General features: G+C 35.1%; 1 protein-coding gene across 1 annotated transcript in view; it reads left to right on the forward strand.

Annotated features, from left to right (window-relative positions):
* The window catches only part of ARAP2 (ArfGAP with RhoGAP domain, ankyrin repeat and PH domain 2), a 123,884-nt gene that overhangs the window by 61,027 nt on the left and 47,470 nt on the right, over positions 1 to 15,387 (forward strand). Inside the window, 5 exon segments of the mRNA XM_075709047.1 lie at positions 662 to 806; positions 3,243 to 3,345; positions 3,979 to 4,177; positions 6,248 to 6,311; positions 13,990 to 14,153. Coding sequence (XP_075565162.1) covers positions 662 to 806; positions 3,243 to 3,345; positions 3,979 to 4,177; positions 6,248 to 6,311; positions 13,990 to 14,153 — 675 coding nt within the window.

Genomic DNA, 15,387 nt, shown 5'->3' on the forward strand with positions numbered 1-15,387 from the left:
TTCTGGCATGTATGACATTGTTTTTTCTAGACTATTTGAAAGGCTTAAGTTGTTTTCCTTGATCTTGTGACAGTGAGTGGACACCCAAACATTAGCAAAGAATGGAAGACAGATTGACTTAGTTTTGGCCTCTAGTTCCAGTAACGTGAAAGAAAGAGTAGCCCTTTTTTGCTACTGCATACCATGATTAACTCACTCATTTTGCTATCAACTTTTGTCAGAATATATTGTTCTTGTAGTTTTCAGTGTTTCTAACTTTGTAGCGTGTTTTCTTTTTGCTTCCTTAACTCTCTTCTGCTAAACATGTTACATGGTATTGTGTACTAGCTCTTCCCCCATCAAGTTCCACAGCAAGTGAAGTAGAAGCCCTATACAGTGGTAAAGTTAACTTCTGAAGCGATTTAATATACTCATAAAGTAAAAATGTGTTATATATGAAATATTATTTTCATAAATTGGCATGTGCTAGAGTTTCTGTAGGTTAAGCTGTATCAACACCGACATTGAATTCCTGGCCCACTGAAGTCAATGAGACTGAGATTTCATCATAAATGTATAACTGTTACAACAGAGCTACACATCCTCTGAGGCAACTTCTATAAGAAGAGGTAATTTTTATTATTTATGCCAACTGACTTTTCTATCATTTCTTTAATCACAGATTGCAACAAAAGATGGTGCACTTTGGAAAGTGGCTTTCTGAGCTACTATGAAAATGATAAAACTACCACTCCTAATGGTATGATTGACATCAATGAAGTTATCTGTCTTGTAGTGCACAAGTCAGACTTCTTTTTAAATAGAGGGTAGGTTCCCAGATTAATATTTCAATAAACAAACTCAGGTATTTCAACGATTTTATTCTGGGTTTTCAGAGAGGTTCATTTTTTCCTGAATTTTGAACATGCAATTTAGAAAAAAGAGCTGAATTGTTTTATGTTGACTTCAAGAAATAACTGCTAAGTGGTATTTGGGGATGTTGTTTTGGGTTTTGGTTTGTTTTTTGGGGGCTTTTTTTTTTTGTAGTTGTTGGTTTTTTTAATGGCGATACAATGAAAATGCTAGGGTAATTTAAAAGGGCAGCATAAATTAGATACATCTGTTTCTTATTAAAACTGTAATGCATATTCTCAATGCTTAAAAGGTTACGTAATGATAAATTGAACAATTAATACTCATTTTGCTTTCTGGGATTGACCTCTGCCTCAAGCCAAAACTCTTGCTTTGTTTCTTCCTGATTAATAATGCGGCAGATTAGGGTTCTCCACAATGCTTTTCGTTTTGGTCACAGATCTGTCAGTCTTTGAAATCCATTCTTTGTTCTGCAGTTGAGGACAACCACCTAACTGTTGAACATTGTGTTAGTTTGAAGATAACTGGTTTTGTGGTCTTGTTTTTCTTTAATAACTCTCTCACATCCCATTTGTACATTAAAAACATCATGTGGAAATTCACCTAAATCCGAGTTGCATCCCAGTGATACTTGATTTCTTTAGGGCAACATTTTTGTTTAAATGATAGTTTGGATCTGTGTAGCAAACTCCATAACACTTCCTTTTAAATTTCTTTATATGTGTGTGTGTGTAAAATAACAAGATCTTTCTACAGCATAATCCTGTAATTCTTGTAGTTACAAAGAAAAAGTGTCTGCAAATAAAATGGAGTCTATTCGGTAAGCTTCTGGAAAAGACAACGGGAAGAAAGGACTTTAGCTACTACAAAGATAAAGGGTGTGCAGAGAGGAGAAATCCTGAAACATGGTGATGCCTCAACATGCTATAAAATACGGTGGACATGGCCTTCAGTATTCTGCAGTAGCATAACTTCGTGGTATCCAGAAAAAAGCAAAATACTACTTTCTTCTTTTGTCATTGAATCTAACCTATCACTTTTTACATCTCAAAATGGTTCCACTTCAGGATAATACCTAAATTAAAAACATGTTGGCCGAATACTTCACTTTTAGGGAATGACTAACCTCCTGCTGTGCTTTACCTGCAACTGGGTAGTTTCATGAGAAACTTCCCTAAATTTGATATTTCTTGTAGTGAAACAATTGGTCCTTAAAATGTCTATTCTATTAGTCAGAATTAAGTGTTTACACTTAATTTTCAAAGTGGTTATTGAAAATGAGAGAACTGACTTATGTTCAATTCTTCAGATCTAGACAAATCTCAACTCCAGTATTAAAAGGAAAAAGTCTGCTCCATCTATTTGGATTCTAGGGAGAGGTAGCAGATGAAATAATATGATAAATTGATGAACCATAATTTATAAGTTAAAGGCTGACCCTAAGTCCAACAAGATATATACTTTCCAATTTCCACCCCAATTTCAACTGGTTTGCTTTTTCTTCTTTCTCTTACTTCTTCTTTTACTTCTCCTTATTATTTGTCAGTTAAAAATAGAAAAACAGGGTCTGTCTGTTTAAATAATGATATACTTTTTAAAAAGGAAAAAACCACGAAATGCCCCAAAAAAACTTCTAAGAACTTCTCGAGCTACAGCAACTTCAAAGGGTAGTCATAAACACAACAGAACCAAACCCTTCTTGGTGGTGGCAGGTGATACAAGGAGTGGCAGTGGCCACACGTTTTACCCTAGGAGATTCAGGCTGGATGATAGGAAAAGCCTCTTCGTTAGAAGGCTGGTGGAGAACAGGAACAGGTTGCTGAGAGAAGTAGTAGTCTCCATCCTCGAAGGTTTTCAAGGCTTTTCGTTGCTGTTTTGATCTATAGTTAGTGATAGTCCTGCTTTGAGCAGATTAGACCAAGTGACATCTAGAAGTCCCTTTGAACCATTATTTCTATGATTCTGTGGTAACTTGTTTACGTCTTCCCACTGAATGAGCTGGTCTGCTTATATTAAACCTAAACAAAATGTTTTGAACGCATCGCAAAAATATGCTTGCTGAAATCACATGAACTTGCAAAAGCAAAAAATTCCCTGTCAATTTTAATGACTATATGTAAACACTTTTATTAATTTCAGAATTACTGAAAAAACTATTATGCAGTAGCCTCTAAACAGGTATTATTGACCTGAAAAGCACTTTGATCATGTTGTGTTATAAAATAATTTGTTATTAGCTGGGTTGTACTTGGAAGATCGGAGGAGAAATGCAAATGGATTCCATTCCATAGGTATGAAATAATGAAAAAACAGAGGGAGAAACGGGACTCTTGTGTGTCTACTGTTATGAAGACTAAGTGCAGCTGCCTGTTTCCTCTTGCTTGCTTTAGGGACGTCTTTACCTTTGAAATCTACTTAATGTCAGAACGTGTTTTTCTGTTTGGAGCTGAAACTGCATATTCACAAAGAAAATGGACTTGGGCAATAGCTAAGGTAATACTGATAATTATCTTTTCCAGTTAGGCCAGGAGCCTTTGCACAAAGAAGAAAGTGGCATTGTTAGCTTAAAATCCTCCGAGAAGCCATTCTTGATGAATACTGATCTATCTCGTGTAAAGGTTTCTTGTGCAGCAGGAAGAAATAACTTCTGTGATTTAATGTATGAAACAAGATAATATAATAAAATGGAAAAGGAATTGAAGCAACATTTTAATGCCGACCTTAAGAATATATTAAAGGTGCTCTAGTATGCTCTATATATATACTATATGAATTTATTTCAGCTAATTTTTTATGGTTGCAATTCTATTGTTTTATTTGCTGAAACAGAGTTCATAAAGCAGTACCATATTTTATACAGTACCAAATGCTGGGTCATACTACTAATTAAATCAATTGCAGTTTAAAAAGCGAAAATGTTTAAATTGTAGAGTATGAATTGAAAAAATATACTTGATTTTATAACTTAAATTTAGTGTATATATGGACTGATGAATGATAAATCTGAAAGTTTTTTTACTTTTTACAAGATTACAGATTTGCAATGTCTTGGTTTGGGTTTTTTTTAGGGGAAGAGGGTTTGGGGGTTTTTTTTCTTCATCTGACTCACCCCATTTTCTTTGGTAGCATTTTGTTTCCCCTGTGGCTGAATGCTTATTAGAGAGAGACTGTGACCTGATTGGCCAGCTGTACTACAAAGATTGCCATAACCTGGATCAGTGGAGAAAAGGCTGGTTTGCTATAGAGAAGTCGAGCCTTTATTTTTGTCGTGAAATGGAGAATGCTGAAGGAGATTCCATATATCTAAGGAGGTTGCAAGAACTAAGTAAGAATTTTGCTTAATATCTAGAATTCAGGAAATACTCTACAGAATTAATTCACTGTTAAGGACATTTTTGTTACATTTTAAAGTCATAAACGTTAGGGAGCTCAGTAACTATTCCTTTGCATAAGCCAGATGCTCTCCTGACTCTCTTCTAAATATGGAGTTGGTAAAGTTCTGTCTCTTGGATTTTTTTCCCTACTTAGTGGTACACGCTAGAGAGATTTTTCACAGCTTCATAATGAATGAAGACAATTTTTGTTCCAGTTGCAGCAGTATCTTTCTTACAAGAGTACAGAATTGAATAATAATATATGACCTTTTGGGATTATTGTCGCATATTTTTGACAGGGCAGAAATACTCACTGCAGAACATGTTCTTGTGATTGACAGGCCTAGTTTTAAAATACTCAAATGTACTGGAAAAATTATAATTGTCTTGGAGAACTATTTCACAGACTAATAGACTTTTTTTCTGATACTAAAATATTCTTTGTTCGATATCATGACATGGAAAGATAAGAATATTTATACAAATGGTCTTCTATAACCGACTTTATATCATTGTCTGTAATTATGCTCTGAATCCTCTTTAAGCATATATGCCCTACTTGTTTTTATATTGAACAAGGCAATATGTTATGTAAGAAAATAAAAATAATTTGAGATTTTATATTAAAGTAACACAGAGAAGATAATTTAGCTCTTTATTGATGATCCTCTTTGTAAATGCTGTCAGATTATGGATTGTTTTGCAGGAACTTGCCTAAATGCCATTGGGCTTTCTACTGTTTATTTACTGCCACCTTACATTTACTGTGAATAACACCGTGAAGGTGGTTTTTAATCAGGAATATTTTTAAGCCTCTAGCTGTCTTTCAACTTGTGAATATTTTTTGATCTTGATGCAGAATTAAAAGGTTAGGCAGTAGGAGAACTGTGTCTGATATTAGTTTTGATAATGCAACTGCAATTGCTCCTACCCTAATCATATAAGCATCCAAAAATCTGTGTGTATCTCGAGTATAGAAATGAAACACATATTTAGCTTTCAGTTGAAAATTGGTTTTGCTTGGGTTTTGACTTTTAAATATTAGTTGTATAACAGAGTTGTATTTCTTGGGAATATTATACATCCATACTCCTATCTTTTCTTTGATTTCTTTGATTCCCCAAAATAAATCTGCTCCACTATTAAGACTGAACTGTAACTGAAACTTGTCAAATAATGAATCATCAGTGGAAATACACTGGAAATACCCTTACCTTCTTAATATTTGACTCAGTAAATGTCAGTGAAGCCAGGTGTATGTGTGATACAAACCCATCATATAACATGCATCAGAATATGTTTGTTGAGCTTCATTGATATTCAGGAATTTACTGTCTCTGGGGATTAGTTGAAATAAGATGTGGATTATATAGAAGACCTAAACTTTGAAAGAATTAAGTTTTCACAATTCTGAATTAGTAAACAGGTTACATTTAATTTACCATTTTTAGTATAGTGCACAGTATAGTTTTATAAGCACTGTTATTGGAAACTATCCAGATGTATTTTCTGTATTATGTGTAACATAGGTGTTTTGCAGGGTGCTTTTTTTAGCAGGAATAGCATAAGCCAACATAAAGAAGGGTGGCAGCGATCCTCACAGTATAACATATAACTCATGTTATGTTATTGTAAATAATTGCAGCCATTAGAGTGCAAGTTAAATTAATTAATTAAAAAATCCAGCTTACTTCTGAATTACTGTGTTTTCTAAAACTTGTATTTACAAGTTTAATATAATAAAACACTGTAGCATGTTTTCACATTAAAAAGTACCTGTTTAACAGTTCTTTATAATTTTCTGTATTAATTTTTCTTGTAAATGTGGGTGTATTGTGGTATTTTGTGGAGTTTTGTTTCTATTATCAGCAGCATTCTATATTGGAAGTGTTTAAGAATTCCATGCTCCTTTTCTCACTGAAGATCATTTTGAAAAAACATGTCTATATGTGCATGTATGTGTTTGTCTATATATATGTGTCTGTGTAGATCATATGAATGTGTATGTATTTTGTTTTCAGCAATCAGCAGTGTGATGCAAAATGGAGAGAAAATAGATGTCCTGCTGCTTGTTGAAAAAGGAAGGTAAGGTTCCCATCTGAATAAAGCTTTGATCTGCTTTTATATTGATGTCTTCGAATTCTTGCTGATCAGTCATGGAGCTTTTTCACTTGCCGTTGCTAGAGAGAGAGTAAATTTGCAGACTTTTTAAAGGAGGGAAAGTCTTTGTGTATTAATTACGTTTTATGTCTGTGTCAGGAAATGCTAACAAGTGCTGCTTAATTAGAAGCAGTTTTCCCACTGAGAAAACTATTCCCAGTCAGATTAGTCTGCCAATAACCGTTTCTTCAAAAAGACCTAACTTCTTTTACCCTGTAAAGAAAGAGTACCTCTTTGGAGCATTTACCACTTACTTCTCACTTTTTTTTTATCACTCTTATGTCCCAGAATTCTGTGTCTCAATCTGTGTAGGTCAGGATTGAGAGGTTATGTATGAGTCCCTGGTTAGTCTTATTGTAATGTCTGATCTCAGTTAGCAACATGTGGGCTAGAGAAAAACATACTTGTGAAGCAAACATGATCCATGTCTGCTTCCAGGTAGGTGACCTTCTGCTGAGATGAGTCTGTTAAGTATAGTGATATGGGAAGTTGAAACTTGAAGTGAGATAGGATATTTCTGCCTCATACATGGGAAAATATATAAAGATTAAAGTAAAATTATTGAAAATAATTCTTATTTTGTAACAGGTTGGGGATTTTTTTTATCTCAAAGATAGATTATTGGGCAAGTGTCTGTGTAAGAAGTGGTGCAGTGTTTACACAATCTTCTGAACAGCCAATAATAGGTTAATAAAAGAAGATTGGTTTTCTCTTTGTTGGGGAAACAACAACAACAAAAAAATCCCACAGATACCTTTGACATCTATTCAGAGTTGGAGAAACTTGTTGGAGAACTCACTGTAATTTACGTGTTCTGAATTTTAACTCTTCCTAAGATAGTGTTTCGGTTACAGAGTTCCTTAAGGTGATGCAGATCAAAACCAAACACTTTTTCCTGTTGGGTTTTTTTCAAACAAGCATATTGAAAGATTCAGCATTAAAAGTAAGCTGCATAGACCAACCAGGGAACCAGAGGTATCCTATTCGATGTGCAGTCCAAGAGATAAATACAAACTGTGCATCTAATTTCATAGATACTGGTGCTGAGCAAAACTCCTAGCTCCAAGTCAGCTTTTATTATTTCTTTCGTTATATTTCTCGCAAGTGAGGGTAGGTTTTCCCTGAACTGCTTTAATAGTTTAATGGAAATTCTGAACTATTTGAAAATAATTTCAACAGGGGCACCAGCTGATTTATGGTGGCTATGAATATGTTTAAATTTTCTTCACTGAAGTCTGCTATAAAGCATTCAATTGCATAGCGTTCGCATTATCTTAACCATTAAAAGCCATATGGGTATATAAGCTTTGGCATAGCAATTCTTGCTTAGGATATTACTCCAAAACTATCCAGGTGTTCAGCACAGTTGCATGATATTGCATCTTGCAGTGATAAGAAATTTAATGTGAGTGTGGGGAAAATGATTAAATATAAAATCACCTCTGTTTTAGACTCAGTTATTGTAAATGGGAAAAAACCCAGCAATCCTCCTTCTGCCCCTACAAACCCTAGATAAATTAATTAATACCTTTGAGAAGTCATCAGCATCAACTAAATGATAGATCATAGTTTCTAGGTTTTCCTATTTTGTCTGTTATTTTATAGCAGTGCTTGTCTAATGCCAAGTTTGGCATAGATTGATCACTTGGAAGAGACTCTATCTTACTGTTCTATTGACAAGTTTCACGTTCATTTGTTAGTCACTTAAACACAGGATAAATGATAAAATCCCCCAAAACAGTATGTCAAGAATGAAACAAAATGAGTAAGATTTTTCAAGAATTAAGAAAAATTTGGAGGGGAAAAGAAAAAAACCACAAAAAAAGCCAAAATCAAAACAAAACACCACCCTTTTCTGCATAAAGAAATAAATGTGGTCCATGTCTTGCAACTTCTTGCTAAATTTTATCAGAAGAAATGATGAAAATACCTTGAGTATTTTCTTTCTGAAGCTCATACTCTTCCTGATGGCTTTGTTACTGACCTCAAACTAACTTCCCATTACTTACAAATACTTATGCCTTTTTTTTTCAAGTGTCAGTCATTGGGTTGATTAATTAGGGAAGATCATACGTTACACGTATAAGATATGTTTTTCTTTGACACTTTTTCCATTGGCTACTGTAGGCAAAAGGATGACTTAAGTTGTTACAAACAGACTTCTCACTTAAGAGTGATTGCATATGCAAGAAAACAGTTTCAGAACTATAAAAACTTCAAGTCTTACTGCTGAAATAATTATAATAAATCTATAAATTCTGGACTTTTAAAAAATACTTTGTAAATTTATGTGTATGTTAAATTCATGGGGTACACAAATTGAATGTTCATCTAATCCATAAGTACTCAGAGGAATTTACAACTGATTTTGGGCTGCAAGGTGCATAATGCTTTCCAGCTTGTATAAAATACAAGAATTCGGAGAGAATACTACCAAAAGACATGTGAGATTTTTCTGAAGTGTCTTAGGTATGAATACAATCCACTCCTGCCCCCTCCCCCCTTTTCTTCTTCCTCTGCCCTGTTTTCTGCTTAGCACTTGCTGTTCATTTATTCTCTGACATGTTCAGTGAAAGAAGACTACCAGCTCAGAAATATGAGGTGGTAATCATACAAACTGTTGTGCATTGCAAAGCAATAGCATATCATGAGAGGCTGCATCAGGCTAAAACATTTTCAAAGCACCAAGACTGTTTCTCTTTTGAAGATTGTTGTTGTTGTTGTTTTTGAAGCTCAGTCTACTTCCTAAATTTTCACAATAATCCTAGACCTTTCCTAATTCTAGATGCCCGCCCCCCCCCCTCCCCCCCAGTCTCAAAGATGTTTCATTTTTGTCTTTGGGTATCTTTGCTTTGGGTATCTTAAGTACATTAGAGAGGAACACCATTTGTAGCACCTATTGAAATTTTATTGCACTCTGATCTCTGGAATATATTGTCCAACCTGTTAGAATGATCTCCAACCCAGCTGGAAATTCTGACTTCTCACAACACTGTTTTCTTTTGCCGTAATCAGATTGTCATTTGCCTCTTCTTATGTTCTGCTTTCATAGTTAAAATGCTTCTAGACTTGGTAGAAGTGGCAAACCATTTTACAGATTTCTGTGTCTGACACTTCCCTCTGTCACACAGAGATGTCCTCTGGTTTGCTCCATATTCAGTTTGGGTTTTTTTTCCTCTTGATCTCTCCTCTCTATTTGTAAAATTCCCAAAGTGACTGGTGATATTCAATCTCTTGTTGCCATTCAAACAGAAATTCCACAGTAGATAGGTGAAGAAGTTACTCCTGTGTAGTTCAACAGAGGGATCAGTACACTGAAGAGAATAAAGGTGTCTGAAAACAACTGTATACAGTAATTGTTAAATATATCTTCTATGTATAAAATTTAATACAAAATCTCTGATGCCACACTTTATGGAAAAACAGTTATGTAGACAATTCAGTTTCAAATGTTTCTTTTTTTTTTTTTTTTTTCTTTCTGTAATCATTTAAGCTCTTTCTCAGGTGTCAGTGAATGTTTTCAGACCATAATGTAATCCAGATGGTGCTTTTTTTTTTTTCCCCATTACACGTCTATTGTAGTTAGCTCTTTCTTATTATAGATAATAAACCTTCCTTACATACTGGCGCAATTTCTTTATGCTGATGGTTCATTAATTACAATGCTTTCTTCTTAACCCTTTGATAACAGTAAGATTTCTTGTAAAATGCAGTTATGAGCACAAAATTGTAGAATCCAGAAATAATCACACATACGACTCAGGTAAGTGAAAGGACTTGTGCTTCCAGTATGATGTGCTGGATGGAAGATATTTAATATCTGTTGAAGTTTTGCTGACCTTTGTTATATATCTGTAATTATTAGTGGAATTTCCATGCTTTAGTTGCAATTTGAGTATTCCTATATGATTTCATAGCAATGCATACCTTCTTAGTACCTCTGTTTTCAGACATGTAGATTATTAGAATCACTTGAAAATTGCCAGAGGGCATTGAGTTGTGCTGATGTCTGTTTCTCACCCTTCCTCCCCACAGCCCTTACCCAGAAGCACTTAGTATCACTGCTTTCCCAATGCAGAGTTGTGCAACAAAGCATACAGACATAGCTAAAGCTAGTGGACTTTGCAAGATAGATTAAAGATAAGCCTTTGCACTGTGTTCACGTATGTTGTTTGTCTGACTGCTGGTGCAGCAGGATGTGATGGTAGTCCACAACAAAGTTTAAAAGCTAACAGCTTTCTTGATGTTGAGACTAGGTGATCTTGGACTGCTGCCGTCATTTGCCTCAATTCAGTTGCCTCAATTCACTAAGGCATAAATCTGCATTGATGGGCCTTCTTGTTTGAGTACTTAAATTGTTAATTTCTTGGGTATGGACTGTGTGTGCTTCACACTTAACAGAGCAAAAACTCTGCCATAATTCACCATGTAGTCACTATTGCTAACTATTTGTTATGAAATGTGCACTCTCTATCAACTTTTTGGACCGCAAGAGGTAGCGCATACATACACATACTGTAGAAGGCACTGAATTTATATTGTAGGAATATGTTTTGTTTCAGAGTCTGTGCAAAGTAGTTGTTAGTCTGCATGATAGGTAGATCTTTGTAAACATTGCAGTAAAAATTCTTTCAAACATGATTACTTCTATAAGCTTAGAAGTATTCTTGATATCAGGTTGCAGTTTTGGGGTACATTGTACATCGGTACACTTCAGCCTGTGTTTATATGCTTAGCCTTAAGCCTTGCATTTAATATAACTTTATATTTTGATAATAGCAATTAGTTCAGTGAGAAATACATGTATTTGTTGTTGCTACTGTCTCTGAAAACTGTGTGGAAGAGATGATGACATTGATATGAAAAGCAGAAGCTAGATTTGCAAAGCTGTCTCTTCATGAAGTTCTGTAGAACACTTCTGCTGTGCTTTGAGGAAAGCTCTGCTTCTCTGCTGGTAACTGTTTCCCCTTTCCTTTTCATGCCACCTTTCAGGTTCATGGAGATCAACAAATGGTTTCCAAGTAGGAAAAAAGAAATGTTAAGTTTGGCTGAAAGTGTTAAAATTAGAAGGAATGCTTAAACTTCTTATTTGTACATTGTTGTGTGTTTTTCTGATTTAAATGTATCCTAGGTGTGCTCTCTCTGCCAAAAACACCACAGCTTGAGATGAGCTTTCTAATCTACTTCCACAGTAAATTGACTGAATTCTGAACTGTGTCTGGTACTGGTTTCATTTCATTTTCTCCCTTCTTCTCTTTTATGGTGTTGTAGTAAATGCTGAAATGACTTCTCGGACTTATCTGACTTTCTTAGGTGACCGCTCTGGAGACTTTTGACTGGGCAAAGTTAATAATATTTTGGAAAATAATTAGTTGACTTCCATGAACAATCTGAGTTCCACAATAGCAGCAAGATTTTTCACATTTATATTTTTTACCAGCAGCTTCCCTTTCATGACTGTGCTGGTGCTATAGGACTGCTACTTAAAGAGATACCCCATTTTCTGTATTAATTACTAAGTAACCTCTTCCTCTGTAATTTGAATTTAACTCAACAGCTTTTCAAATTTTAGAAAACAGTGAGAGCATAATTTCTTGTTAGTACTGATACCTTTTTTTTCTAATGTGATGCATTGAGGGGAAGATGGGAAGGGCCATAGAATACAAGATGGTCTTTTTCACACAGTTTAGGTAATTTGTGTATCACGACAGTTGATTGATAGGCACATGACTTAGACTTTCATATACCTGTGAAAAAAAACACAGATAAGTTTAAATTACCTTTGGAGTTCAATACACTACTATATTTCCTCTCTCCTCCTCTGGTACCAGTTCATTGATATGCAGCAGAGTTGCCCTTTTCTTGTTTAGAAGTAATAATATTTTCACTTTACACTATGCTGCTTCCTGTACATATCATGATTCTTTAGATAACAAAAAATAATCTGTTGAGAATTCCATTTATCCTTTTGCAATATACTGTAATGTGAATCCTGCTGTTCTGCAGGGAAAATAAAACGACAGTAATATGCATATATGTGTGCATCTCTTATGTTGGGAAGCAACACAAATCTTTTATAAATCATAATCCTAACCTCTGCTCATCTGTGAATAATAGTACTAAAGGAATAGTGGAACATGCACTGTCAGACTCTTTTCCACTCAAACTTTCTCATTTCCTCTCCAGCAATACTGGAGGATGTCAGGGTGATGTGTTGTTTGGAAGCCATTGGTTGAGAACCACCCATGTAGTTTATCTGTTCTGACAGGTCTTCAGAAAATGTTTGGAACTATTGAATTAGGCACACTTGTTTTGCTGTAAAAATTTGAGAGCTTTATGCAAATTGCTGTTTTTTCTTTTTTTCTTAATGGAAGAGAGAGGCTGAGTGTTTCAACAAGCCAGATATGTGTGGTGGTTAATATGAATTTCGAAGTCATGAAGTACAGAGTTTTTAAAAAGGGGCTTCAGTCAGGTGAAATATTTTAGTGTCTCCTACTCTGCTGCTGAATGGCTAAGTCTGTATGGTGGATCCTGGGAATACTTCAGACCCTGGGTCTGTGTACATACATTGACTGCATCCTCACTTCCTATTGAGATAGGGATGATAGAGTGGAAATGTTTATAAAAGCAAAATTGAAAGATGCTAATAAAAAAAAAATCAAAATTAAATATTCCAGCATTATATAAAATGCTTTTGCTTTTTCTTCTAAATAGAATAATAAAAATGAATGTTTGTTTATATTTTGATGAAAGTATTTTCACAGAAGTTCAGTAGAACATTCTAACTTTTCCTAATTAGCAATGCGATTGTCATTAAATAAAATGAATCCCTTACATTTCTTTAGTGGAAGACGAAGAGTATTTATGTAGAAAAGTTTGCTTGCTGTTTTAACACTTAAACCAGTTGTTTATTACATACATGCATATCGGTGGACATATACCATTAAACTTTTCAGTTTCCAAATTCTTTTAGAAACTAGCCTGCCAAGGCTAAACAGAGGAGATTATTGTAGCATGTTTAAATAATCAAATCAGAACAGGGCCATGCTTTGGGATAGACAGGTAATGAAAGAGTTGCATTAACCTATTCCACCTCAACTCTTAGGTTTTTCATACATGTTCCTTAACTCTGTGATTTCCTGAGGGTGATCATTTTGATACATGTGAAGGAGGGAAGTTCAATATGTCTCAGGTCCTCTACAGAAGTGTGGGGCATGGGGAACAGAAAAGAAAGCAAGCCTTTTCCATTAATGAAAGACGTCTCTAAATCTCTCCGGCTTAACTGTGACTCGAGCTTAGGAATGCACAGTGTAGGAGCAAGACTGAAGAAAAGTATTTAACTGTTGGTCAGGTCCTTTCAAAGGCCTGTGACAGTGTTTGTGGATCTTCTTTCATTTATTGTGACACTGCTAGCACAAATGTAGCTGGAAAAAAAAAAATGCTGTAACAATAGGCCACCACCACAGCTTTATGTGGAAGGTGCCTTGATGTCTTATTCCAAGTATTTCTTGTTTTTTTTCCAGACATCTGCTATGTTGCTGTAGTACAATAACATCAGTTTTCTAGTTCTTTTCTGCATTCAAAATATTTTTATACTTTTCAGAACACTATACATCCATGGACATACGAAGCTGGATTTCATGGTCTGGTATACTGCAATTGAAAAAGCAGCAGGTACAGATGGTAATGCATTAGAAGATCAGCAGCTCAGCAAAAACGATGTTCCTATTATAGTGAACAGCTGTATAGCATTTGTTACACAGTATGGTAAGTATGGTGGATTTTGCTCAACCTAAGTTCATTTGTATAATACCTTAGCCCCCACACTATCAGATCTTATTGAATGAGTTTATATATTACCTGAAGTAAAACCATACCCCTCATTAGCCTTGTCGCTCTTTGTGATGGTGAAGTACACTGCCACTTGTCTGAGAATGGGCAGTTTGGGGAAATACAACTTGGTAGATGCCCTTTATAGACACCTTCCTATTTTAAAAATCGACTTGTTTGCCTGATGTAGCTCCACCTTGGGGTCCAGTGCCTCAGTGCAGAACACCTCAGCCCTGAAAATAAGCTCTGTGAACCAGAAAAGGCTATGGGCTGGACTGGTCAGCACACCTTCTGGGAAACTGATATTAACTGTGGAGCCAAGTTCAGTCTTAAGGCTGCTGTTTTTTCAGCATAATAGTCTAAGGACATGTAGTCAGTTACCATTTGCTTAAGCAAACCTTGCCAGCATAACTTTCTGTAGCATTAAATCATATACAGAAGATGTCTGTGTCCCTTTTACTACTGCAAATTCATCAGTTTGCTTTTGAAATGTCACATACATATCAACACTGTACAAATCTGTTCAGGATAAATGTGTCTGTAACCTCTGTCAGTATGAGAAAGCCTAATTTATATTTCAGTGATTGAAGTTTAACTAAATAACTTTTGAATGCGGCAACACTGCATTATGGTAAACAGTTGTGTCTGGGTTACAAGTATTGCCTAAAACCAAGAAGAAAAAAATGTTTTTGCTAAATTATTTTTTAATCATTAGCTATAGGAATTATTCTAAGTACAGTTTACACTGTTCGTGCACTGAAATGTTGTTAAAGCAGGGTTATTATGTCCGCCACTCAGAACGATTGCTTGTGTGTGTTCTACATTAAATTCAATTTCCTGATGTCTTTTAAATAAATTAGATCTTTATTGAAAAATATGTTTTTTCAGGGTCAGCATTACTGGGTGTTAAAATACTCATTTGAAAGCTGAAGAATTTATTTGTATGCATACATGTTTTTGTGTCACCATAGTAAAGGTTCTGTCTTTAGTTGTAGTCTACAGATGACAGACACTATCAGGTCCTACAGCTGTTCCTGACAGTAACAACACAAAGGCAGTATCAAATGGTAGTGCTTGTGGGCATTACAGGAAAGGTGAATTGCAAGAACATGAGATGTGATTTCATAGGTTTTGACAGAGTACTTAATTTGACAGGTACATAAGAAAAGCA

The sequence above is a fragment of the Pelecanus crispus genome, chromosome 4 (genome assembly GCF_030463565.1).
Source record: "Pelecanus crispus isolate bPelCri1 chromosome 4, bPelCri1.pri, whole genome shotgun sequence".
NCBI classification, from domain to species: domain Eukaryota; kingdom Metazoa; phylum Chordata; class Aves; order Pelecaniformes; family Pelecanidae; genus Pelecanus; species Pelecanus crispus.